Source organism: Paroedura picta, chromosome 13 (assembly GCF_049243985.1).
Source record: "Paroedura picta isolate Pp20150507F chromosome 13, Ppicta_v3.0, whole genome shotgun sequence".
Classification (NCBI taxonomy): Eukaryota; Metazoa; Chordata; class Lepidosauria; order Squamata; family Gekkonidae; genus Paroedura; species Paroedura picta.
In genome coordinates, this window is record NC_135381.1 from 8,433,541 (window position 1) to 8,460,163 (window position 26,623).

General features: G+C 48.3%; 1 protein-coding gene across 6 annotated transcripts in view; it reads left to right on the forward strand.

Moving 5' to 3' along the window:
• Positions 1–26,623, forward strand: part of GNB1L (G protein subunit beta 1 like) — a 61,565-nt gene that overhangs the window by 19,905 nt on the left and 15,037 nt on the right. For 5 of the 6 annotated variants that reach the window (XM_077308051.1, XM_077308045.1, XM_077308048.1 and 2 more), the window contains 3 exons: positions 18,301–18,441; positions 20,154–20,279; positions 22,352–22,514. In XM_077308051.1, coding sequence (XP_077164166.1) covers positions 18,326–18,441; positions 20,154–20,279; positions 22,352–22,514 — 405 coding nt within the window. In that variant the 5' untranslated portion in view covers positions 18,301–18,325. Of the gene's footprint in view, positions 1–905; positions 1,817–18,300; positions 18,442–20,153; positions 20,280–22,351; positions 22,515–26,623 lie in introns of those variants that run through there. The other variant, XM_077308049.1, reaches the window with a different exon arrangement.

Below are 26,623 nucleotides of genomic sequence, written 5' to 3' on the forward strand. Positions count from 1 at the left end.
GCCACGCCCGCGCAGCGCGCGGGCGCGATTTCAGCCACGCAGCACGCATGTGCGCATACGCGGCCCTGATTCCCTCTCCCCCCCTCCCGCAGTAAGAAGCTTCCCGGGCTGCAAGCTTGCGGCCTGGGAAGTTTTTTACCGCGGGGGGGCGGGGAGAGGAAACCGTGGCCCGGCGCCCTGGCCTTCACGGCCCGGCAGCGGGCCGTGGACCGCAGGTTGGGGACCACTGCCGTAGATATAGATAAATAAACCAAATAAACAGCTTCTGTGATGGCTAAAATCAAGGCTCAGTTTTCAAAGGCTGGAGATCTTTACGTACCGTTCATTGAGAGATGACCCCACTTCCGTTGATGTCCAATTTGTGGCCTTCCCAGAGGCATCTGAACGTAGGAAATAAGAAGCTGAACTACATAGGCCACGGATGCAGCAGTTCTTATGTAATGGTCCGTTAACTTCTTTCACTCAGCATCTCAGCACCTGCCTGTATAATTAGGATTATCTGATCCTGTAGAAAAATGCTTAATAAGACACCCTCGGGTTGCTAAATCACAGCACGCCACTGAGCCATCTCCCTAGGTTTTCATAGGGTATCTTTGTAATATGTGCTGCTTGCCTTCATTTAGCCCATTTTGGCCCTGTTGTGCCCCCAAGCCAAGAAATACAATAGCGCTGGATAACGAAGGAGCACGTTTCAATTATTCATTTATTGTTAACAATGCAGGTATTTTAGGCGGCGTTTAAATATTTACAAGGCGTTTCATTGTGCGGTAAACACGATCATCCTTTTGGTCTAGATTTTCTGGTTTGAGCTAATAGAGCCGGTAAAAGTACGTCGTAAATTTGGTTAGAACCTGACGTGTTCTGATCATCTGATGAAAGACCGACACTTCAGTTCCTGCCAAGAGGGCGGCTGGAGCAGTCATGAAATCAGACTGCTCCTGAAACTAAACAGGCCCAGCCCAAAAATAGCCGCCAAAAAGCACCCAGAATTGATCACTCTAAAAAAAGAAACAAAAACAAAAAGAACCCCACCAATTTAACTACAGATATCTGAAGAAACGCAAAAGAATCGAAACAACAAAACCACTACAAATAGAAACAAGAACAGATAAGAAGAACCAAAGAAAGAAAAACAGAAACGGTAAGAAAACCAACCAAAACAAAACAAACGAAAACAACAACGGCTGGCTAACAACAAAGCCCTCCGGGATTGCCATCAAGGACTGTGCTGGGGCTGCCCACTGACCATCTACCAAGCCTGAACAGCCCCACGGCCGGAGGAACCTGGAGCTTGCTGAGAACAGCCAGGGAGAGCCGACCAGCAGATCCACTGGAGCGGCCTGTCAGCGTCGCTGCGGGAAACGGCCTGCTGCAGAGGGACCCTCCTGCAGCCGCCCAAGCGGAGCCGGACTTCAGCCACAGCTGACCGCTGCTACTGTGCCACGCCCACCATCAGCACCGCGGCCACCACGTGAACGGGGCCGGACCCTCTGCTGCGGCTGTTCCACCGCCGAAGGTCGACAGGACGCCATTACCACGCTTCGCCTTCCATTCAAGCCCACAGCTGCCGCCCGATCAGAGCCAGGACCCCGCAGGAACGGAGCCTGGACCTCTACTGATTCCGCCTCGCCATAGCTGCGCCGTGTCCACCACCCGTGCCCAACCACCACCAAACAAAGCCTGACCCTCTGCTGCTGCTGCCTGCCCATCGCCGACCCTGCACTACAGCCGAGCGACAAGGAAAAGAAGCAAACAGAAAAGAAAGAAGAAGGAAAGGAAAAGGAACACTCACCTGCAGAACAATAAAGAAAGAGAAGTACCAAGCCCTGGGGGGGGGGGGGAACGGGACTTGCCATAACTATCCCATCTGTAGGGGGGAGGGAAGAAGGTACAAACGGACCATTTATTTATTCTCAGAAGGGGGAAGGGAAATCAAACGGACTAACGAACTGAATAAGATTAATACCAAATCCTGGGGGGGGGGGATTGCCATAAATATCCCATCTGCAGGGGGGAGGGAAGAAGGCACAAACAGACATTCTCAGAAGGGGGAAGGGAAATCAAACGGACTAACCGAGCTGACTAAGGTTGATGCCTATTTCAAAGGGGAGGGAAATTAGAAATTAAGCAGGAAGAATTTAGGCGGGAAGAAAAAAAGCGGGAAGAATTTAGGCGGGAAAAACTGTACAGACAGAAAACGGAGGGGAGGGGGAGTATAAGGGGAAAACTTCAAACAAACTAAGAGAAGAATCAAGTGGAAACATTGTGGTGTGCACAGAAAAGGGGAGGGGAAAAAAGAGGGGGGGGAGGGAAAGAGCAGGGGTGGTGGGGGGGAATAGAAAAAGGAGAAAAATTTTTAAAAGGGAGGGAAAGAGACAACAATCTATGCACAGGAATTATAAAAAAGGGAGAAGAATTAACCCCCAACCCTCAACCTAACGACAACCCATCTGACCATTGACTGACCCCAAATTAAATTAACACCTTACCCATCTACCCATCCGAACAATTATCATCAACTGATCTACCACAACCCCACCATCAATTTAACTATCCCAAACCCACCCAAAACAATTAATTCCACCAATTAATCAACTAAATCCTAAAATTGAACTACCCAAACCCACCCCAAAACAATCAATTCTACCAATCAATTCTATCAACTAATTGAACTACCCAACTATCGCCTGAACTACCCAAGCCACCCCAAATCAATCAACTCCACCAACCAATTGAACTACCCAACTACCAACTGAACCACCCAAACCCACCCCAATCAACCAATTCTAACAACTAATTAATTCAGACCATACCTAACAACCCACCCTCCACTTGCCAAACAACGCTAACTGTCCAACCCAATTCCACCCAACCCACAAACATCCAGTCCCAAATCACAACATGAAATAACACAGAGGCCACACATACACCACACACCCTGGACTGGGCAACCCTGAGGTGCCGCAACAGGCGATCGGGGCTACCCCTCCAGATACACATCCTACACATAGCACATAACTGTCACAATTGGAACTGGGAAGTCCTGAGAGGCTATAAATAGCGATCGGGACCAACCTTCCACAGATACACAAAACCCTACACCTACATTAGAAACCAGCAATAAGCACAGAACCAGGGTGGGCAACAACCCTAGCTAAACCGCAAAACCAAGAACTAAAACCAACAGTGTCCATGGAGCCCATCATATTTGAAAGAACGGAGGAAGGGAAGAAAGCGGGGGCCCTGAAAGGGTCAGGGATCCCAACAATAAGGGGCAGAGGCAGAGACAGCGGATGGCGGCGACCAAGGGGCCCGGAAATCAACCATACACGGGCCCCCTCCAGACTCCGCCCCATCCCTAGGGACACTAGGGTGGAGGCAAAGGTGAATAACCCGCCTCTGACACTGGTGCTGTGCAACGCCAGGTCAATAAACAACAAAACCTCTACCCTGCAAAACTATTTTGCAGAGCAAAGAGTGGACCTGGCGTTCGTGACAGAAACCTGGACCAGGAAAGGCGAAACAGTCGCCCTCAAAGATCTAGCCCCTGCCGGGTTTTCTGTCCTCCACCAGTCCCGGACAGCGGGGCGGGGAGGAGGGGTGGCAATCCTGATCCGAGAGGCTTTCTCCTTCAGGGCCCTTCCTGCGCCATCAATACCAGGCATTGAATGTGTTGGCCTCGGATGGGGATCAACCGAGAGCGTGGCCATTTGGTTAGTGTACCGCGCTCCCAATGCACCACCAGATGCCCTGCCTGCCCTGCTAGAGGCGGTGGCGGCCTGGACGCTACAGTTTCCCAGTCTATTAGTCCTGGGGGACTTTAACGTCCATGCTGAGCTGCCGTCTTCTAGAACTGGGCAGGACCTAGTGTCAACCATGGCGACACTAGGGCTCTCGCAGTTTGTTGTTGGCCCCACCCACCAAGCAGGTCACACCCTGGATCTTATTTTCGGCGTAGGTCTGAATGTGGATCTGGTCACGGCAACTGCCGTGCCATGGTCAGACCACTATGCCCTGAAGGCTCGGCTATGGCTACCACTCCCACCTCAGTTGGGCGCCGAGCAAATTTTAGCTCGCCCGCGGAGACTTATGGATCCAATAGGATTCCTGAATGCTCTGCGGGAGCCAATGCCTCCTGGCACTTCTCTCAATGGCCTGGTCAGCGACTGGCATGACAGACTGCTGGCTGCCATTGATGAGATAGCCCCCCGACGCCCTCTCCGGCCCCGTCTCAAGCGGGCCCCCTGGTACACCGAGGAGCTTCGCAACAAGAAACGGGAACTGAGACGGCTAGAGCGAGTTTGGAGGAAGACTCGTGACGAAGCCTCGAGAACATCTTATAGAATGCAGATGAAGGCCTATGAGATGGCGGTGAAGTCAGTGAAACACAATTTTTACTTGGCTACCATCGCATCCGCAGACTCACGCCCGGCTCAATTGTTTAAGGTAGTTCGGTCTCTTACTGCCCTGGCTGAAGGGCAACAAAACAGTAGCAAATTGGATATCAGCTGTGAGGCATTTGCGAGTCATTTTGCGGATAAAATCTCGACACTCCGCCATGACCTCCCTCCAACCTTAGATACAGAAAGTGAACTAGAGGCCCCTTGGCCGTCTTTGGAGAATACCTTGAGTAACTTCAGACGACTCACGCTGACCGAAGTGGACAGGATACTAGCAACAGCGAGGCCAACCACATGCCCACTAGACCCTTGCCCATCCTGGCTCCTAAGAACAGCGGACATAAGGATAAAGGGCCCCCTCCGGGAGATAATCAATCTATCTCTCACAACGGGAGAATTCCCGGAGGGACTGAAAGAGGCTGTGGTATGCCCACTGCTGAAAAAAACATCCTTAGACCCGCGAGAGCCCAACAACTATCGACCCGTCTCGCATTTAGCGTTTCTGGGGAAGATGATTGAAAGGGCTGTCGCAAACCAACTAACAGAGTACCTGGAAGAAGCTTCGGTCCTAGACCCATCCCAGTCAGGCTTCCGGCCTGGCCATGGGGTAGAGACAGCGCTAGTCGCCCTGACGGATGACCTCCGTCGCCAGTTGGACCGAGGCGGGTCGGCACTGCTGATATTACTAGACCTCTCAGCAGCGTTCGACACAGTCGATCATGAGCTTCTAGCTCGCCGCCTCACCGATGCCGGAATACGAGAGACAGCCCTCCAATGGCTGATCTCCTTCCTCCGGGATCGTGGACAGAGGGTTGCAATTGGAGACAAAACATCAGACCGTCGTCAACTTACTTGTGGAGTCCCACAAGGAGCGGTCCTCTCTCCTATCCTATTCAATATCTTTATGCGCCCTCTCGCACAACTGGTACGGAGGTTTGGGCTGGGTTGTCATCAATATGCCGATGACACCCAGCTCTTCCTCCTGATGGATGGCCGCCCTGACTCCCCCCCAGAAGCATTAGCCAGCTGCCTGGAAGCAGTGACGAGATGGCTGAAGCAGAGTCGTCTGAAGCTCAATCCTTCAAAGACGGAGGTCCTGTGGCTGGGTAGGAAGGGCCCATGCGAGGAAGCGTGCCTGCCTGCCCTGGATGGAGTACAGCTCTCTACGGCTCACTCCGCCAGGAACCTAGGCGTGATTCTGGATACTTCCCTTACAATGGAAGCCCAGATCACAAAGGTAGCGCGGCTGGCATTTTACCATCTCCGCCAAGCCAAACTACTAGCGCCCTACCTGGCCCCGGAACACCTAGCCACAGTGATCCATGCGACGGTCACCTCTAGACTGGACTTCTGTAACTCGCTCTACGCAGGCCTGCCCTTAGCCTTGACCCGGAAACTACAGCTGGTCCAAAACGCAGCGGCCAGGATCCTCACAGCAACACCGTGGAGGTCCCACATCCGGCCCATTCTCCACCAACTGCAGTGGTTGCCAGTTGAATTCCGGATCAGACTAAAGGTTCTGGTAATTACCTTCAAGGCCATTCACGGTCAGGGCCCAGTGTACCTGAGGGACCGCCTCCCTGCCTATGCCCCTAAAAGAGCTCTGCGCTCCACCGCCACCAACCGGCTAATGGTCCCTGGCCCTAAAGAAGTCCGCCTGGTCTCGACCAGGGCCAGAGCATTCTCTGTACTGGCCCCCACCTGGTGGAATGAGCTCCCGGAGGAGATCAGGGCCCTGACGGAGCTTAAACAGTTCCGCAGGGCCTGCAAAAAGGAGCTCCTCCGCCAGGCATTTGGTTGAGACCAGGCACAACCAACAGCGAATGAAGGGCCCCCGCTCCCCCCCTCCCCCCATCTCCCCCCTTCCTCCCAGAACTCCACCAGAGCGCTCTGGACCTGTTGTGGTATTGCACCGTTCCATCGTTATATTATTTTATTATACTGTTATTATACTGTTACATTATTCTGTTATATGGTTACAATCACTGTTATTATTTACTGTATGTTTTAACGAAGACTGTTTCATGTATCGTTGATTAGTTTTAATGTAAACCGCCCTGAGCCTTCGGGGAGGGCGGTATATAAATCTAAATAAATAAATAAAATAAATAAATAAGAGGCTATTCTGAGCATACTCAAAGGCTGGGAGTTCAAGTTCGTCCCCAACAGGCCGAATTGAAATCCGAGCGGCAAAACTTCATTGAGTTTCATTGCAAGTTTTCGTGTGCCTTTTGGCCTTGGGGTGTGCCTTTGGGTCCTGTGAGCTTGCTCCTTCCCTTTTAGCAGAGCAGAGAGTTTCCCCCTCCTATCCTCCATTTTCTACCCTGGTGTAGCACAACCTTTCTCAACTTTTTTACCATCGAGAAACCCCTGAAAGATTCTTCAGGCTTTGAGAAACCCCAGAAGTGGCACAATGGTGCAGAATACGGTTGGGAAGCAGAGCTGTGGACACACCCCCTTGGGGCCCCTCCCCTTCCCATCCCCTCCAGGCCCATCATTGGCCATTTTGGGAGGGGAGGGGTCGGTCGACATGACCCTATATGGTCAAATCAGCCAATAAATGTTTAATTTTAAATTTATTTTAAAAATACGTAAAATATATTTTAAAATTGTGTTTTGTCTTGATTTTTTGTTCAGTTTCTACCAAATCTGAGTAATGTCAAAACCTCAGAATTGGCACTCTCAAAGCCTGTAACCGGGTCAGGAAGAGCTGCATGTCCCACAGATACCAACTTTCACATAGACTCATGCTCTCCCCCCAAAAAAATTACCTTTGCTTTTATTTATTTTTTGCTGACTGGATGCAAAACAGCATCGGTTTTACTACTGAGTTTGTTTATCGATTGTCGGTTTTATGCTTGTTCAATGGTTTCTGCTGAGTGGCAGAATGAGATCAGTTGCTTATGCATTTTAAAACTTCCGCTTTTTCACTTCATCCTTTGCTCTGCCTTCCGCGCCACTTTTGCAGCAAGGAGGCAGGATACAGATCTTCGGATTAAGTACATTCCTGATATCACCCGTACTTTTTGTCTGCTTCTCTTCCAGGATTAGTTTTGCAATAGGCACGGGGAGGCCTTGGGAAGTTTATAGAAGGTTAAAAACTTAAATGGACTCCGGGGTATGGTGGAGGACAGGAAGGCCTGGAGGATCATTGTCCATGGGGTCGTGATGGGTCGGACATGACTTCGCACCTAACAACAACAAAATACAAAGTAATAAAATGCTCCTACCTTTCCTAATTAATTATCCTGATTTGAGAAACGTGGCTCGAGTCAGAATTAGTCCAATTACCGTATATTAATTTAAAACCAGCGAGAATTCCGTCGCCCCTAGGTGAGAAATTAAATTAATTTGCCCGTTTTGTCATTATTTCCTAAACATTTATGATTTTGGCGCAAGGTACACCACTCTTCTTGAAGTCAAATGCTTAAAGGAAAACACAGCCAACCTAAAACAATGTACATTACCACGAGAAGGAAAGAATGATATCAGATGTCTATCATGTATCATGTTCCGATGCCCCGTGGGTGGGAAAGGAAAGTAATAGAACAGGCAAATAAATAAACGGGGTGTTGAAAGTGGCATTTGTGAGTCGGGCGATTGCACAAGCAAATAGCATTCGGCTTACCGTATCCACTGGTCGGGTGCCAGAAAAATACTCTAATGTTCCGCGAAGGCTAGATTAATTAAAGAGTAATTAGAAGCGCATCAATCCGGTAATCGTCAAAAAGTTTGTCATGGGAAAAATATTTGTCTAGAATTAATTAGTTTCCAAATGAAGAGCGGCTTTAAATTGCTGGAAATTATGATGCACTTAATTGCACTTCGGGCCCTGATTCATTTCAGGCATTGTAACAACTTGATAGGTTTCTTCTCTGTCATCTTTTTTTTTTAAGCGCTTTCTCTTAAATGAGATTATTTCAGGAAACGTCTGCTAAAATGTCCGGAAGGTGTTTAATTAAGCCCGTGTTGTCTGAGGACATCCTGAGCTCTGCGTTGCCATTGAATGCAAGCCGTTTGTGCCCCCTGTGGCTGCACCCCTAATTACGGGGGCTTGCCTGACTGATCTCTGCCTGACAGACGTCTCAACGTGGCTGAACTGGAAAGCCCTCTCAAAATAACCTTTCAGTGGTCTCCGGCTTACCAATTTTCTGCCAGCTTGCCGTGATTTATCAAGTGTGCAGACCCGAATTTGCTCCTAAGCCTGAATGCCCAGGGAAGGGTCCCCACACGGCTCCTTTCCACTTAACGCTGTACATTTTTGCTTGCTTTGATTTTGCAAGGAGCTTTGGCCTTCTTCTGTGAACTTCTGGTAGTGCACCTCCACACGGTTCTCATCTAAGCCCATCTGATCCCTGCAGAACACAGACTTGAGCTGCTTTGGCCTGTACTAGCGCCCCACCTGCTCTCAGTGCGGGGGCACCCAGAGGAGGGGGGGGGCACCTGTAGCCTTAGCCGTAAATTGCAGTGAGAATATTCACTTACAATCTCAGTGCTCAAGATGAACATTTATGTGAGATTGCCAATTCAAGCCTGGGAATTTTTTTTTGAAATTTGAGGGGATGGAATAACGTGGGAGCCAGGAGGGGGAGCAACACCCAATAACATTGTTGTTGTTAGGTGCGAAATCGTGTCCGACCCATCGCGACCCCACGGACAATGATCCTCCAGGCCAGGGGTAGTCAAACTGCGGCCCTCCAGATGTCCATGGGCTACAATTCCCATGAGCCCCTGCCAGCAAACGCTGGCAGGGGCTCATGGGAATTGTAGTCCATGGACATCTGGAGGGCCGCAGTTTGACTACCTCTGCTCCAGGCGTTGAGTAAAAAGGTTTAAAAAGGCACCCAATAACATTGTTGTTGTTAGGTGCGAAATCGTGTCCGACCCATCGCGACCCCACGGACAATGATCCTCCAGGCCAGGGGTAGTCAAACTGCGGCCCTCCAGATGTCCATGGGCTACAATTCCATGAATTGTAGTCCATGGACATCTGGAGGGCCGCAGTTTGACTACCCCTGCTCCAGGCGTTGAGTAAAAAGGTTTAAAAAGGAAACCGAAAGAGGTCACACTCTGATCACTCACAGGGATAGACCCAGTGGGAGAGGTGAGAGAGAGGCTCCTAAGTCAACGCCAGGGACAGAATGCAAGTGGCCTACAAATGTCGTATTTCTGTCTCCACATGCTTGACCCCTTGACTGGAGGACTTCCCAGATGTGACTCCCAGAGGCCTTGCGAATGAAATGAGTCTGAGGCAAGCAAACAGGGCAAAACAAGCCCTGGCTCTCGGGATTAAATGATTGCGGGGTTTGTTTTGGCTTTCTTCAATTTCATCATTGCATTTTACCGGGGAATTTATGGCTTCGTAAAACGGAACAGCTGCGTTTTTCTTTTCTCTCCCCCCCCCCCCGCCCCCGAATCTACATAGTTAAACGTGTGCGTGGAAAAATTTTTTTAATGAAATCTGTTCGGCTTTAGCTGTTTTCATGCTGCATTTTAACGTGCTTTTCAACGTTGCGTTTCAAAGCGCATGCAATGTGCCCACCAAATGTAGAACTCTTCTGTGTTCCAAAGCTCCTATTGGCTTGGGGGCCGGGGGGGGGGGAAGGGACACATTTTGCCCTGATATTTGGCAGTAAAACTTTGGGAGATCCTGAGGACTCCAAACGTTTGGGAAAGGTCAGCCAGCTGATAGCTGAAGGCGAATGTGTCAAAATGAAGGACGGGCCAAAAAAAAAGATCAGCCGGGGCACACCAAGAGTATCAGAGTGATTAACATCGGGGCTAATACGTGGGGTGGACGCGCTGATGAATAGCTTTTTTGAGTTTCTGTGACTAAAATATATATGTGGCAACGAGATCCATATGCTAAGCCGGTGTCCTAAAAATAATTACCGTCGCTCGTGGTCCTGTTCCCATGCCGCATGCATGTTTTCATATGGAAAATAGTTGCTGTGCAGTTTCATGACGCACAGATGGAAGCACTTGGAAACGATGCTCAAGGCACCATCTTGGGTTCTACAATTTCTGAAAAATCTGCATGGATAGAGGGTTTGCTAGAGGTCTTTACTCCCATGTTGCTCCCAGGTTTTGGTTTTAACCTTTAAGGCCCTCCACGGTCTGGGCCCAGAATACCCGAGGGACCGCCTGTCGCCCTGTGGCCCCCCGCAGGGCCTTACGCTCTGTAGGTGTTAATTTGTTGGTCATTCCCGGCCCCAGGGAGGTCCGACTGGCCTTGACCAGGGCCAGGGCCTTTTCGGTCCCGGCCCCTACCTGGTGGAATGAGCTCCCGGAAGAGCTGCGGGCCCTGCGGGGGCTTCCGGCGTTCCGCAGGGCCTGTAAAACGGAGCTCTCCCACCAGGTCTATGGTTGAAGTCAGTACAGACAGGGTGATCTATAACCCCCTTCCAAGATGTTATGGATTCTATTAACACCTGCACCCTTCTCTCTCCCACTCCTTTTGTGATATTGGGATAGCCGAGTTCGAGGATTTTATTTTTTCCGCCGTGTATCTTTTGTGAGCTGTTTAATTGTGTGTGATTTTTATGCTGGGATTTTAATCGGGGTTTCAGTTGGGGTTTTATGGGGGTTTTGCCCAGTTATTGTAACCCGCCACGAGCCGTAAGGGAGTGGCGGGCAATACATCAAATCAACTAAACTAATTACTTTCTGGATTTTTGTTATAGCTCCCTAGTAAAATAGCATCGCTCTTTGCCTGTTGACGTCAGCAAGAGGGAGAGAACGCTGCTGAACTCTCAGCTGCCTTGCTGTTCCCATGAACAGTCTGCCTCTTTTCATCCATCTTCTTTGGCTCAATTCAGGCGGCGTACCATTTGTTCAGGTGACGGCTTAGAGCATCCTTTTTCAAACTTTTGATTGGGGACGAGCCCCTGAAATAATTTTTCGGGCTTCAAGGAGCCTCGGAAGTGATGTCGGCCGGTCATTCCTCCCTGCCAGGACCCCGGAAGAGTTGGCAGTACTTCCTGGGACTGACAGGAGCCACCCCGGAACTCCTCCTGGATTGTATTCGGTACAGACAGCTCAATTAGTCTTCACTGGGCGCTACACGCTGCATTTCGTTTGAAAGGCTTCCCGCGGAGTCAGAAAGGAATGAATCGGATCCACACGCAAAATACAGAGAGATCTGCATCTTCAAATGCAATAATTAAGCATCAGGCCAGGAACTAATTAAGTTAAGCACCGTACTCTGGCGCACTTACAAATAAAACGACAGGAGGATTAATTCTGGAGGGGCAGCTGTGTGAATCTGCTGCTGCCGCCAAAACAGATATAAAGACCCAACAAATGCAATCAAGCCCCATTGGGGATAAAGATGCTGCGGCAAAAACTCGTCGCAATTCTAAAAACCCTCCCCATAATATATTCTAGAGGGAGAAGGGTGAGCAGAGGACACAGCTGGAATTCGCTTCCACCACTCCTGTAGGAAGGCTCCTTTAAGTATTTGAAAGTTTGTCATTTGGAGGAGGGCAGGATGCTGTTCCCATTGGCTGCAGAGGAGAGGACACGCAGTAATGGGTTTAAACTACAAGTACAACGATATAGGCTAGATATCAGGAAAAAAATGTTCACAGTCAGAGTAGTTCAGCAGTGGAATAGGCTGCCTAAAGAGGTGGTGAGCTCCACCTCACTGGCCAGTCTTCAAGCAAAGGTTGGATACACACTTTTCTTGGATGCTTTAGGATGCTTTGGGCTGATCCTGCGTTGAGCAGGGGGTTGGACTAGATGGCCTGTATGGCCCCTTCCAACTCTATGGTTCTATGAGGCCACGACCATAGACCTGGCGGAAGAGCTCTGTTTTGCAGGCCCTGTGGAACGCCGAAAGTTCCAGCAGGGCCTGCAGCTCTTCTGGGAGCTCATTCCCTGAATCCCTTTGCTTGCTGCGCCGTGACTTAGATAGCCCACGCTAGTCCGCTCTCATCAGATCTTGGAAGTGAAGCAGGGTTGAAGCTGGCAAGTGTCCGGATAAGAAACCTTCAAGGAATCCCAGTATTGCGACTCAGGAGCAGGCCATGGCAGACCTCTGCTGTACATCTCTTGCCTTGAAAACCCCACAGGGTTGTGACTTGATGGGACTTTCCACCACCATGTTTTCTGTCTGGAAAAGCAGATTTCTTTCTCCTGTGGTTGCAAAGACCGTACATGCTAAATGTTTTTTTTCCTCTGGAACTGGAGGCTGAGTCACACTTTCATAGGATACCATTCTGCCAGGAAAAGCACTCCTACCTCCTTAGGGCTTAATGTAGTTTGGTGGCTTAGCTAGAGGCATTCTTTCTCTTAGTCATAGGACAGGTGGGTCAAAGGCCCAGCCAAGTCCACTTAGTCATCTCCCTGACATTGTTGGCTGGCAAATGTTGGAGAAGGTTGTTGCAGAACCCACGGGTTTCTGACTCCATGACAAATAGCGAAGAGCCCACAGTAACATCCAGCCCTGTTATGAGAATGGAACAATGATGAAATGTTGAAGATAGGCCTCAGGGCTATGTTTCAGTAGCAGAGCAGAGAGCTCGGAATGCAGAAGGTCTCCAATTCAGTTCTGAACATCCCCGTTAAAGAAGGCTATTTTGTTCATGAGGCCATAGAAACTGCTGGTTGTCTGAGCAGACAAGGCGAAGATAGACTAGTAAGGAAACATCACGCATTTACGTAATGGAATCTACCAGTTCCTACATAGCTCTTGCCATTTGCAGGTGGAGACTGTGTCTCCTCTGGAGTTCAAAACGGAAGAAGAAGGAGAAGAAGAAGAAGAAGAAGGAAGAAGGAAGAAAGAAGGAGAAGAAGAAGAGTTGGTTCTTATATGCCGCTTTTCTCTCTGCCAGGAGTCTCAAAGCGGCTTACAATTGCCTTCCCTTCCTCTCCCCGCAACAGAAGCGGGTGGGACTGAGAAAGCCTTGAGAACCAATGGGATGAAATTAATTCAAAAGAAATTCCGTCTAAACATCCGGAAGAAGTTCCTGACAGTCAGAGCGGTTCCTCAGTGGAACAGGCTTCCTCAGGAGGTGGTGGGTTCTCCATCTTTGGAAATTTTTAAACAGAGGCTGCATAGCCATCTGACAGAGAGGCTGATTCTGTGAAGGCTTAGGGGGGCGGCAGGTTACAGTGGATGAGCGATAGGGTTGTGAGTATCCTGCAAAGTGCAGGGGGTTGGACGATGACCCAGGAGGTCCCTTCCAACTTTATGATTCTAAGTTCTCCCAGCTGGCTACAGGTGGAGGAATTGGGAATCAAACCCGGTTCTCCAAATTATAGGCTGCTGCTCTTAACCATTACTCCACCCTGGTTCTCAGGCCTCCATCAAGATGAAGGGGGTCCTGAAAAACAATTGGGCTTTACCTACTGTGTATGTTTTTAATGTCTTAGGCCAACCCCATAAGTGCCCTTTATCATGGTACTCATGGAATCCCGAAACCGTAAATTTCACCCAATCGCCACAAGGGTTTTAGTTTCCAATTCGTTCCTTTGAGGTATGCGAATGTCAAAAAACACCCTTAAAACCTCACCGAGAATTAAAAACGTCAACTGATTCCCACAGGAAAAAGTCTGACAGGATTCAGCAGCTCTCCTGTTCCCACTCCTGTCACAGACATTTCCATCGCACGTTGAAACAAAAACAAAAATTGCTGGTAAAATATCAGGCGGTACCCCCTCCCCCTAGCCCCTCCCTACAGCCTGATAATCCCGACGTTTCGAGCTAAGACCAAAAATATGATTTCGTGTTTACTCCCAGGGTAGTCGAGACCCATGGCCCAAAGAAGAAAAAAAATGTCAGGTATACCAGAAATAAATCTCTCTAGGTACATCTGGCAAACCAATTGGGAGCTTAAACCAACAGGTGTGCAACCATAATTATTGCTGCAAAGCGTTTGACACATCCAGGTGTGCTACTGATCAAATATATGAAATCCCTGTTATTCTTTGGAAATTCCTGGCGCACCAGGTGCCCTCCTTCCAATGGAAAGCGAGATTAAAGAATTAGACGCTTAGCTTCAAAGCGCCGGTGCAGCCCGAACCCTCATTCCAATTGTTTGGATTCTTTAGCTCTCAAATCACTTTTAAAAACACAGAGAACTCAGTGTAGGCATCAGTTGTAAAGCATTTGTATGGAATCTGCTGGTTCAGAAAACCCTCTTCAAAAAGATACAGCATATTGTTCAGGTTGGGTCTGCTCTTTTGGTCAGTTGGAGGTAACAAGAGCTTCCTGTTGGTTTTTGTCATGGTCTTGCCCTCCATTCAAGGAGCTGGGCCCATTCAAGGAGCTCGGCCAATGTTAAGGTTAATATTACCCAACATTGGAGGTGACAAGGGGTTCCTGTTGGTTTTCGTCATGGTCTTGCCCTCCATTCAAAGAGCTTGGCTCTTGCCTCTTCCGTTTTCTGCCCTCCGGTTTGGCATTCGTCTGGATTCGGTGGAAAGGGAGGTCAGCGAACTCTCTTACGGACAATCGATTATTTTGTTTGTTTAATTTACAGCACAACAGGACACACGGATCATTTGAACGTGCAGTTTTCTAGCAATAGGCATGAATTTCTGCCTTATAACTGACTCAGATTCTTCTTTCACCTAGCTGAGTCTTGTCTGCTCTGAATGGCAGGGCCTTTCCGGACACTCGGCCTTTCCCAAGTCCTGCTCCCTGAAACCCGTCTAATCCTTGGCTCGGCCAATGTTAAGGTGAATTCCCATATTAGTTTCATCCTCAGTTAGGACCTCTGAGCAGGGTGTATGGAGTCACTTCCTGAAGCCACCAGCTTCAGATTTGCTATAACTTACACTAGGATTGCAAACATTGGGTTGGGGGAAACCTGAAGATTTAGGGGTGGAGCCAAGGGAGCGTGTGGTTGGGGGAAGGACCACAGTGGAGTTTTATGCTATAGGCCACCTTCTAAAGCAGCCATTTTCTCCAGGGGAACTGGTGTTGTCTGGAGTTCAGGTGTGATTCCAAGCGATCGGCAACCTCATACAACAATAACAAGCGGGACTAACAGGCTATTAACAAAGCATGCCACTGATCCAAATGAGGATCAAGTACAGTAAGTGCTTCCCCTGCCCCTCCAGGAACTAACCAGGCTATTATTTTTAAAAGGTTTTAGGTTGTGTGTTTTTTAATTCAGCCTAATGGACAGGGTCAGCGTAATGGATAATTGTTTACACTGAGAGAAGCTTCTCCAATATGTCTGCCTGTTTTGACTGTCTAGCACTCTATGACTTGAACAGGTGTAAATCTTGGAGCTGGCACTTCTTAAAAGGGCAGAAAGCATCTCGGAGCAGGCTTTTCTTGTCTTTTGTTTTGGAGAAATGTTTAACGTGATGCATCAGCTCATAATAAAACAGGGCCTTGTGGCAATGTAGGCATTAAGGCACAGGGTTTCATGGACCGGGGCCCAGTTTCTCTGGTTCATGAAGTGCCTTCTTTGTTTGGCAGAGAGAGAGAGATGAATATGGAGGGGGTGGGGAATTGTAGACATCAAGGCTGAAAGTCCATGCGGAGATAACAGTCTGGGTCCTTTTCTTGTGAAGTTCTTTCTGTTTCTGTTAGTGGTTTCAACTGGGCATTTTTTTCTCCATTTTTTTTTTTTAATTTGGTGTTTATCCTGACCCTTCCCTGGCTATTGGGGCTTGGGGCAATTAACAACGTAAATCTAAATACAAAACAAGAATATCATCAATATTATATAAAACAACTAAACACACTGGCATCCTGGCATGAGAATCAGAGAAGCTGGTTATAAGCCTAGTACGATTGCTTCAGGGGGATGCCTGGAGAAATCATTCCATTTTGAAGGGCCAGTGGAACCTAAGCAGACCTGCAGAGCGTGAATCTCTTTAGACAAACCGTGACACCAGGTTGGGGCTGTTGTGTATGTGGTTCCTCAGAGGAGCAGGGCTTGAGATCCTATCTAGGATCGTAAAAACAGCCAATGGGAAACAAGAATTACAGTTGTTCTGTAACCAATGAGATGCCAGAATTAACGTCCAATGAGAGGTCTCCGCTTAGGACCAATGAGGTTATTGGGCAGAGTGATCCTTTTGTTCAGGATCTATATATGTTGGGTGAGATTCGGGAACTCAGTACAGTGTGTTTTGCTTGGGTTAATAAAGAGCTGAAATGAACTCCCAGTGTCCTGGTCTCTGAGCCCACAGATTTAACAGGGACCTTGGTAGAAAAAGCTCTCATTCTGGTCGAAGTTAAACTTGGTACCTGAGAACCAGCTGGAACCAGTGGAATGCAAGCACTACGGGAGAGGGTTTTGTAACAGGACAGGTAGTCTTTGCATGAATTTATCATATAATATCCTGAATCTGGTTAACACCAAACTTCAGTGTATCTTTTGGGGGACGAATGTGTGAGCCACTTGAGGGTAGAAGTTTGGCTCCTTTACCATGACAAAAGCTTGATGACCAATTTAGAACGACAAAGCACGAGCGACTTGGATCAACCCGGATTCGCTTATTGCATAGTGCAGGGGGGTGGACTAGATGACCCATGAGGTCCCTTCCAACGCTATGATTCTATGATTCTATGATTAGTAGGAGCTGTGTCGCAACAAAACCAGATTTCGACTCTGTTTACAAATGTATTTCAGGTGTCGTTGCAACTTTCCCCCCCCCCCCGCTCCCCGGTTGAATTTCTAAGAGCTTTATTTCTAAGGGTGTCCTTGTGAAGACATGCATTTCGAAGCAGCATTTTCACGCCAGCACAAATCCTCCTCCTATTCGCACCCAGACTTAACTGTCAGCAAAACTCTATGCTGGTAATTAGGGGGGAAGCCTCTCTTAAATTGCGCCTTGTAATTCCAGGTAGCCTCTGGGGTGGCTCCACTCCCTCCCCATCCTGGAATATTGCTTCAGAATTGTTCCTGTCCATAAAGGACAACACCCCGTGGTAGTTTTTTGCTTTTTGATATTGTCGTTGTAATCTTCTTTGGAGTCCCGGCACAGAAGCCAAAGGCTCATGGGGCTTTGGACGTCACTGTCAGTTTGAAGGTCTTGGGAAGGGTATAGATGCCATGGGGGAAACAGCAGATGTCTGATGAACCTCCCCCTAGACACACACCCCAAACACACCCTTGCCAATGCAGCATCGCAAACTGCTCCACAGGTCAACTTGGGTGGACTGGCATTCCAGTTGGAAGTCTTGTCAGTTCCACCTCTGTTCCTGGATGTGTACTATTTTAAGAGCCAGCTTGGTGTAGTGGTTAGGAGTGCGGACTTCTAATCCTGCGCGGCGGTTGTGATTCTCTGCTCCTCCTCCACATGCAGCCAGCTGGGTGACCTTGGGTTCGCCACAGCACTGGTAGAACTGTTCTGACCGAGCAGAAATATCAGGGCTCTCTCAGCCTCCCCTCCCTCACAGGGTGTCTGTTGTGGGGAGAGGAAAGGGAAGGTGAATGTAAGACTCCTTCTGGTACAGAAAAGCAGAATATAAGAACCAACTCTTCTTCTTCTTCTTCTTCTTCTTCTTCTTCTTCTTCTTCTTCTTCTTCTTCTTCTTCTTCTTCTTCTTCTTCTTCTTCTTCTTCTTCTTCTTCTTCTTCTTCTTCTTCTTCTTCTTCTATGGTATTCATACTGTTTTACTGTTATTTTGTCCCATATTTTAATACTGTTGTTAGCCACCCCGAGACATAAATGAGGAGTGGGCTATAAATTTAATAAATAATAATAATTAAAGCACCCTTAGTCACCGCAAGATCTCCTGTAATAAAGACCCCACTGACTCACTCCTTTAAACCTTGAATCTCTGTATCCAAGGCTCAGGGAGGCATAGTTTGGTCAACGGGCATTAAAAGACATGGAGTCGTCAGAGATAGGGCATATATAATATATTATTATATTATTACGTATAACCGAATAAGATCAATGCTCAACTCTGATCTCTTTTCTTCTGCAGGAGCTGTTTCTCTGTTTTGGACAAGATGGCTCTCCCCCCTCCGGATCCCCAGTTTGTTCTCCGAGGAGCTAGTGATGCAGTCAATACTCTGTGCTTTCATTGTGCAGATCCAAAACCGGAACTTCCCATTCTTTTCTCGGGGTGAGTGCAGGAAGGACAATATGGCCCAGTTCCGACATCAAGGCAGACCGAGCTTTGTTGTTTTGTGGACTAATCCAGAGGGGCCTCTTTCTCCTTCCCCTTCCCTGTACTGATCTACGCACAAAGAAAGGGTTTTATTTTTGTTTGGGATTTTTTTTGGCGTCATCTGAAATGTGCCTGCCTATCAAGTGCATACACTGGGTCCTATTGTAGGATTTGGGGCACAGGGGTGTGTGGGGGTGGGGAGTTTGGGCAGGAGCCCGAGGCAAAAACCCAAAGTGAAGTGAGGCAAGGCCATGTTTCCAGGACGTCAGTAGAAAGGACAAAGTGAAAGAACGTGAGAGGTCAGTTTCGGGCTGAGTGAGGTCAGTCAGCACGGGCAGTTGTCCAGTTTGCAGAGAAAGCAAAAACCAATGCTTGGTAGGTTTTATGGGTAGCTCGTAGGGTCATTTAATGATGGCCAATTGAATGGTGCCTTGAAGCTGAAGAGAAATTGTGACCCCAGTGGTGCTGTTGAGCTACCCTGGTTCTAAATCTTCCAATTGGATCTAGGTCTTCCAACTTACACAGATCTTCAAACTTACACAGCAATGGGTACTGCGGTATTGGACAGGGCTGCTTGAAGGACTGGTTCATATTCCACCTTGATGCCTTACAACAGCCTTACTATTGAGAAACCCTTGAAACATTATTTAGGCTTTGAGAAATCCCAGAAATGGTGCAATCGTGCAGGATACAGTTAAGAAGCATAGTTGTGTACACGCCCACCTGGGGCTCCTCCCCTTCAGTCCCATCATTGACCATTTTGGGAGAGGGTAGGTGGGTCAATATGACCAATATGACCATATATGGTCATATCACCTGATAAATGTTTAACAAATGTACAAAATATATTAAAAATTAATTAACTCCCACCCGTCCAAGGTTGTTAAGAAACCCCATGGTTTCAGGAAACCCTGGCTGAGAAAGCTCCCAACAGAAATTGCACCCCCAGTTGTGCCATTGAGCTACACTGGTGCTAGATTCTCCCTGACATATATAGCAATGGGTCCTGCGGGATAAGCCATGGCTGGTTGAAGGGCAAGTTCATATCCCACCTTGATGCCTTACAAGACTGTGAGGTGAGATGTGAAATGTAGTAAGCTCAGAACCTTCACTTTTTTTCTGAAAGTGAACCGCACGTGCCCTTGAACTGCACATGAAGCTGCCTTCTCTTCTCCTGAATCAGATCTTTGGTCCATCAAGGTAAGTCTTGGCTACTCAGACCAGCGGTGGCTCTGTAAGGTCTCAGGTAGAGGTCTTTGCCATCACTGACTGCCTGATTCCTTTTAGCTGGAGATGCCAGGGATTGAACCCAGGACCTCCTGCTTGCAAAGCAGAGGCTCTTCCACTGACCCACAGCCTCTCTAGAACAATTGGCCCCCTACTGTTCAGTAACCCATTGTCACATTCATTGATTTCTGAGGACAGCAACAGGGCTTGATTGCTTAGAAATCCTTAGAAATCCATTGTAGACAATGGGCTTAGAAGCATATAACGTTGGGATTGCAAGAGCAATGAAATGCATTCCTGAAGAAACGACCATTGTTATTGTTATTGTTATTGTTATTGTTGGTATTACTTACTATTACTATTATATATTTAGATTTCTAGCCTGCCACTCCCAATGGCTTGTGGCAGGTTGCAACATGTTGTATCTTGTTTTGCATTAGGTCTTCAGATGGGCAGATCCACATCTGGAACCTAAAGACACGCAGGATGGATAGAACGCTAAACGGCCACGGCGGAAAATCAGTGATTTGGGTGAAAACGTTGGGCGACCGAAATACGCTTCTTAGGTTGGTAAATGACACGTTAGTAAAAACCCTCGCTGTAAAGGGTCTGGGAATCCATGTAGATCAGTGGTTCTCAACCTGGGGGTCGGGACCTCTTTGGGGGTCGAACGACCCTTTCACAGGAGCCGCGGCAGAGCAAGCAGCTTGGCCGGGGGGGGCGCCATCTACACAACAGCCTTGCAGGGTAGATCGAGATAGAGCGTCCGTCTGTCTGGAGCAGCAGAAAAGAGCGAGATCGGCATGGTGGGATGAGAGGCAGAGCTGAACTGAGAAACCCCGGGAAAAAATTATATACAATCATGAGCAATGGACCTTCACGCCATTGGTCAGTTTCAGTTTAATTTCCGTGAAAGAACCCTTGCATAATTTTATGGTTGGGGGTCACCACAACAGGAGGATTTATATTAAAAGGTCGCGACATGAGGAAGGTTGAGAACCACTGATGAAGATGCAGATTGAAACTTGACAGATCAGCAAGTCGCGCCAGGGGCACTGTGCTGACCAGGCAGTGGCAAACCCCCTCTGAACATCGGTGTTGTAGCCGAGCAGCTCATTTGGACCTGAAATCCAGCAGTGGTGCCTGAATCGAAATGGATGATCGGCTTCTGCCATACAAAAAGCTCCACTGCCAAGAGACAAGCCAGGAGCTGTGCCCCGTCTGGAAGTCGATGTCTTCCGTCATCAAATGTCGCTTGATTGAAAGGCGGGGAGTAGTGGATTGTTAAAACAAACGAACAGTCCATCATTTGAGGATCATATTTTTGGGCACCTGACGCTTGTGGACACAACTTCCTAAAAGCTTCCGATGCCATCAATCCGTGAGCCTCTTTGAGATGCCACCAGACGCTTTGACTGGCGGGAAGTTCCGCCTTCCGCCGGAGCGGCTTGCCAGCGCGTCAGGCTGCTCCAGAGCTGTTTCGACACGTCTATCGAGAAAAGACGTCTTCTGCAGCCGACCGCATTAGCATTTATATTTGTTGTCGTCTGCATAACCACAATTAGCACCCCAGAAGACTCGTAGTAAATCTGAATTGTCAACATAATTATATGTTTTTTTGTCTCGCGTAAGCCGCTCCATGAAAATGCCTGGCTGGAAAGACCTGTAATCTTACGGGGCTCCGGTTCTCTCTGTGCAGGGTCCCTTAATTTTCCACCCCTCGAGTCATTTCGGAATCTTTCTTGCCATCTTTCCTTTGGGGAAATGCAAAATGTAAAAGCAAGAGAAAAAGAGAGAGAGGTGGGGGGGAGAGAGAAAGGGAGAAAGAGAGAGAGAGAGAGAGAGAGAGAGAGAGACAAAAAGCTTTACTGGAACCCTGATCTGTGTAGAGCAAACACACTTACCCAGGAGGATAGACCGGAGTGGTATTCGCTACCTAGTGCACACTAGTTGTTGCCAGTTTATGTGGTTTTCCTGCACCCATTTTCCATTTGGGAATCCTTCTGCATTGTTAACTTTCTCCAGCAGCCTCCTCCTCTTGACACTGATCTGGAGAGCCCTGTCTCATCATATCTCAGAAGTTATGTCAGCAGCCATCTGAACTTCTGGGAAAGGCTCCAGAATCCCCGGGGAGCTCTCGAGGAACCCCAGGCTTCCCCAGAACCCCGGTTGGGAATCCCTGCTGTAGGAGATCGCTATAAGTTGGCTGCGGCTAATCTTCTGCCATTGGACCTTCATGCCATTGGTCAGTTTCGGCTTAATTTCTGTGCAAGAACCCTTGCCTAATTTTATGGTTGGGGGTCACCACCACAGGAGGATTTATATTAAAGGGTCGTGGCATTAGTAAGGTGGAGAACCACTGATTGATCGGGTGATATGACCATGGATGGTCATGTCAGCCTGCCCTCTCCTCCCAAAATGACCGATGGGCCTGGAGGGGTTGGGAAGGAGAGGGGGCCTGGGTGAGTGTGTCCACAGCTGTCCTTCCCAACCATATGCTGCACCATCGCACAACTTCTGAGGTTTCTCAGAGCCTGAAGAATGTTTCAGGGATTTCTCTATGGTGAAAAAAGTTGAGGAAGGCGAAGTGAAGATACGGGGTTTCTTAGTAACCTGATGCATCTGTTCATTCTCAAAGCCAGGGTCGTGATCAAAATGTCTGCTTGTGGGACTTGGCAGAAGGCAGGAAGGATGTTACAGAGACTGTCTGCACAGAGCACGTTGGGTTTTGCAAATGCTCCCTCTTGAAGGTCGCAGAAAGACGTTGGTTAATGGCTATGCCAGGCAAAGACTTAGAAGAGGTAGGTAATCTTCCTTCCTTCCTTCCTTCCTTCCTTCCTTCCTTCCTTCCTTCCTTCCTTCCTTCCTTCCTTCCTTCCTTCCTTCCTTCCTTCCTTCCTTCCTTCCTTCCTTCCTTCCTTCCTTCCTTCCTTCCTTCCTCTTTCTCTCTCTCCATTTTCCTTCCTTCCTTCCTTCCTTCCTTCCTTCCTTCCTTCCTTCCTTCCTTCCTTCCTTCCTTCCTTCCTTCCTTCCTTCCTTCCTTCCTTCCTCTTTCTCTCTCTCCATTTTCCTTCCTTCCTTCCTTCCTTCCTTCCTTCCTTCCTTCCTTCCTTCCTTCCTTCCTTCCTTCCTTCCTTCCTTCCTTCCTTCCTTCCTTCCTTCCTTCCTTCCTTATTCCTTTGCTGTGTCTCTGGAGCAAGGGCTAATATTTGGCACGGTCTCATTCCATGCATTAGGTGGTCCAAAATGTGGAAATATCATCCTGTACGTAAAATAGCTTCTCAGGAAGAGGCACAAGGAATGCTTTGTGTCTGCTAATTAGGCCTGCCAAGAGCACGATGAAGCTTAGATGCCGCTAGTGGAATTTTCCTCACGTGGCCCTCTCGCTGACATTTGAATCTTCGCAGCTGATAACGCCATTGTATATCCTGCTGCCTGAATCGAAAGATTTGAAGAGGCTGAGGCCTTTAGGGAAGGGAAAAACAAAACTTGCCATGGGGAGGGCCTGGTAGGATTTTTATAAACTTACGCATGAGTTTAAGAAAGAGGATAGAGAGAAATTTTTCTGCGTCTTCCACAGGACCATCCAACAAAACTGGTTCTTACGACTCATAATTAAACTTGTGGAACTCCCTGCTGCCAGATATAGGAATGGTCCTTGTTATTAGCCCTGACGAGTAAATGAAGCTTCCATGTTCAGAGGCAGCACATCTGGGAATACCTGTTACTGGGAGTCAGTTACAACATGGACCGTTCACTTGATGGTTGCTTATTGGTCTTCCAGGGACGTGAAGATGGCTGCTGTATGAACCAACTTACTGGGCCACTAGTCTGACCTGGCAGAGTTCTTCTTGTATTTTTGAATGTCGACCATCTATATCTAACTCCCAACTCCCGATACCTAAAGGGCATTCAATTTTTACCAGTGAACATGGATCTAAACTAGAATTCCATACCCCTAAATGACACCTAGAGATCTCCTGCTATTACAGTTCTCCAAATGAACAAGATCAGTTCTCTTGGAGAATGTGACTGTTTTGGAGGGTGGAGCCTATAGTGTTATACCCTCCCCTCCCTAAGCCCCACCCCCTCGAGGTCCCGTGCCCCAAATCTCCAGGAATTTCCCAGCCCGAAGCTGGTAACCCTAGTCCAAGCATGGCTCCTCCTCATCTGTGCTGCACACTTGCGGTGATATTGGAAATTCTCATTCCGCACATGTTGGATGAGGCCCTTTCAACCTGCTTTTGCAGCTGGGTTTTCCTACGCGAAACAGGAAAATCTGCTTCCAAAGTTCATTGAAAGCGCATGATCCAAGGTGCGTGGAACGTTTCTAAAATCCAGATTTTTACGTTGTGCTCTCCGGTCTGCGATCCTTGACTTGCCGTCTCACCAGACAAGATTGTTCACGGCTCCATGTGCAAACCTTCAGATTAGCAGGGTGAGAAGCGCCCTTAAAATCCGAGTAGGCTCCTTTAAAAAAAAGAAAGGCAGGCAGAAATGGTGTTGCATCCTCAAATTGGTAACATGGTGGGACAAAGCACGGCTGAGGCATATGATTAACATGAAGATTTAATATGTGTTTATGCTTGGCTGGGGCCCAAAGAGAGTAATTCTGTCTCCAAAGCAAGTTCAGTCTATGAATAATAAGATCTGAACAGGAATTTATTTGTTCGTGATTGCATTTGAATCACCAATTATGAGCTACATGCGCTTCTCCTGCCAATTCGCCAGAAACGTCTTGGGAGCATTAAAAATGCACACGAGGGGATGGGTGTGTTTTCTCCTCATGGCCACCTTCAGCCACCCAGGAACACTCTTCACCTCCGGCGAAGTCAAATGCTCCCCCCCCTCCCGGTTCAGCAAAACAAAACAGAAATATATCACTGCAGAACATTTTGAGTTTTAAGTTACGGCTGTCAAAATCCACAAGATGGGATTTGTATCTCAGGCTGACATGGACACCTCGGCTGAAATTTTCAGCTTATCCCAAGGGGGCCTCACCGTCGTTGTGGCTTGCTGCAGGAAACCACGATAATCGATTTGCAGACGTTTGCCGGGTTTACTTTTGCAGGCTTTTATTTTTAAAGAGATTCTGACATGCTTTTCTGGTTTTAGAGCAGTGGTTCTCAACCTGGAGGTCGGGACCCCTTTCACAGGGGTCGCGGCAGGGCAAGCAGCTTTGCCGCGGGGGTGGGGGTGGGGGGGCCATCCATACAACAGCCTTGCGGGGTAGATCGAGATAGAGCGTTCGATAGAGCGTTCGTCTGTCTGGAGCAGCAGAAAAGAGCGGGATGGGCATGGTGGGACAAGAGGCAGAACTGAACTGAGAAGCCCAGGGGAAAAAAACAATTTATATCCAATCATGAATCATGGATCTTCACACCATTGGTCACTTTCGGTTTAATTTCTGTGAAAGAACCCTTGCTTAATTTTATGGTTGGGGGTCACCACAATATGTCCCTTGGACTGCAAGGCGAACAAACCGGTCAGTCCTAGAGGAGATCAGCCCTGTCTGCTCCTTAGAAGGCCAGATCCTGAAGATGAAACTCAAATACTTTGGCCACCTCATGAGAAGGTAGGACTCCCTGGAGAAGAGCCTAATCCTGGGAGCGATTGAGGGCCAAAGAAGAAGGGGACGATAGAGAATGAGGTGGTTGGAGTCACTGAAGCAGTCGGTGCAAGCTTAAATGGACTCTGGGGAATGGTAGAGGACAAGAAGGCCTGGGGGATCATTGTCCATGGGGTCGCGATGGGTCGGACACGACTTCGCACCTAACAACAACAATTAAAGGGCTGCGGCATTAGGAAGGTTGAGAACCACTGTTTTAGAGCGTTCCAAGGGGCCATCGTATATGAAGTGGAAGTTACAGTAGCATCCTTTTACAGTACTGGCTCAGCTTTGGCGGATGGAATAGAAATTAAGATGCAGAAATGCTGGGGTTTATGGATGGATTTGCTTCATTGGTACATTATTTGTTTTAGAGGTTGACGCACCTGCTGTTTTTCCCCAGTGAGATCCAGGTTCCTTTATGATAGATTAAAATAATGCTGGGGAGGGGATGATGACGACAAAAACCTATCCAGTGCCCCTCCATCCTCTGCCTAGGGTCCCAGAGCAGAGAATCCTTCTGTTTGCCCCTGTCGCTCCAGGACAACTGCCTGTCAAAGCACAATTCTTCCTGGTGGGGCAAGGCTGATCTTCCCCTTGAGGTGGTGGTCTTCGGGCAGAGAGCTGGCATGCCTTTAAAACTTTAAAAACTTTAAAAAACTTTAAAACCCAGGACAGGTTTTCTCAGCCCTCTTCCCGTTAACAGCCTTGAATAACTCAGTTCAAGACCATACAGTCTTTGAAGAAAATGATACTAGTTTGGCTCCTTCCTAATTCTCTGTTCGCAGTCTGTCCTGAGCGCTGGAGTCACCTAGGCCAAAGTGGGAAAACTGGTTTTGCAAGGTCTACCTTTTTAAAAAAAAGCTAAAATCCTTCTGGCCCACTGATTGTGTTAAACTTCCAAAGCGAGAATCCACACCCAGAGCTTCCGAATATTTAAGGCATGGTTAATTTATGCTTCCTGGCGTCTTGCTTAAGCACATCAGCGCTTTGGTGGGCCGGGCCATTCTCCCTCAAGGGGCGAGGACGTCCTCTGGGTGATTTCCACCAATCCGTCAGGGAAGCTGGACTTTCCAGAGTTCTCCTTCCTGTCATCACCGGATGGGAGTCGCCCCTAGGATCAGTTCGTTTCCTGCCTTTGTAGGGAGAGCACGGAGTCAGGCAGGGTTGTGGACCTGTGAGGGGGGGGGGGAAAGAAATAGTGTTTTTGGGTGTAGTAGTTGGTGCCTTACATTGGGTACTTGTGTGTGTGTGTTTCCTGTGCCTTCTGAAAAGAAAGCAGCTACAGCAGACCCGGCACAG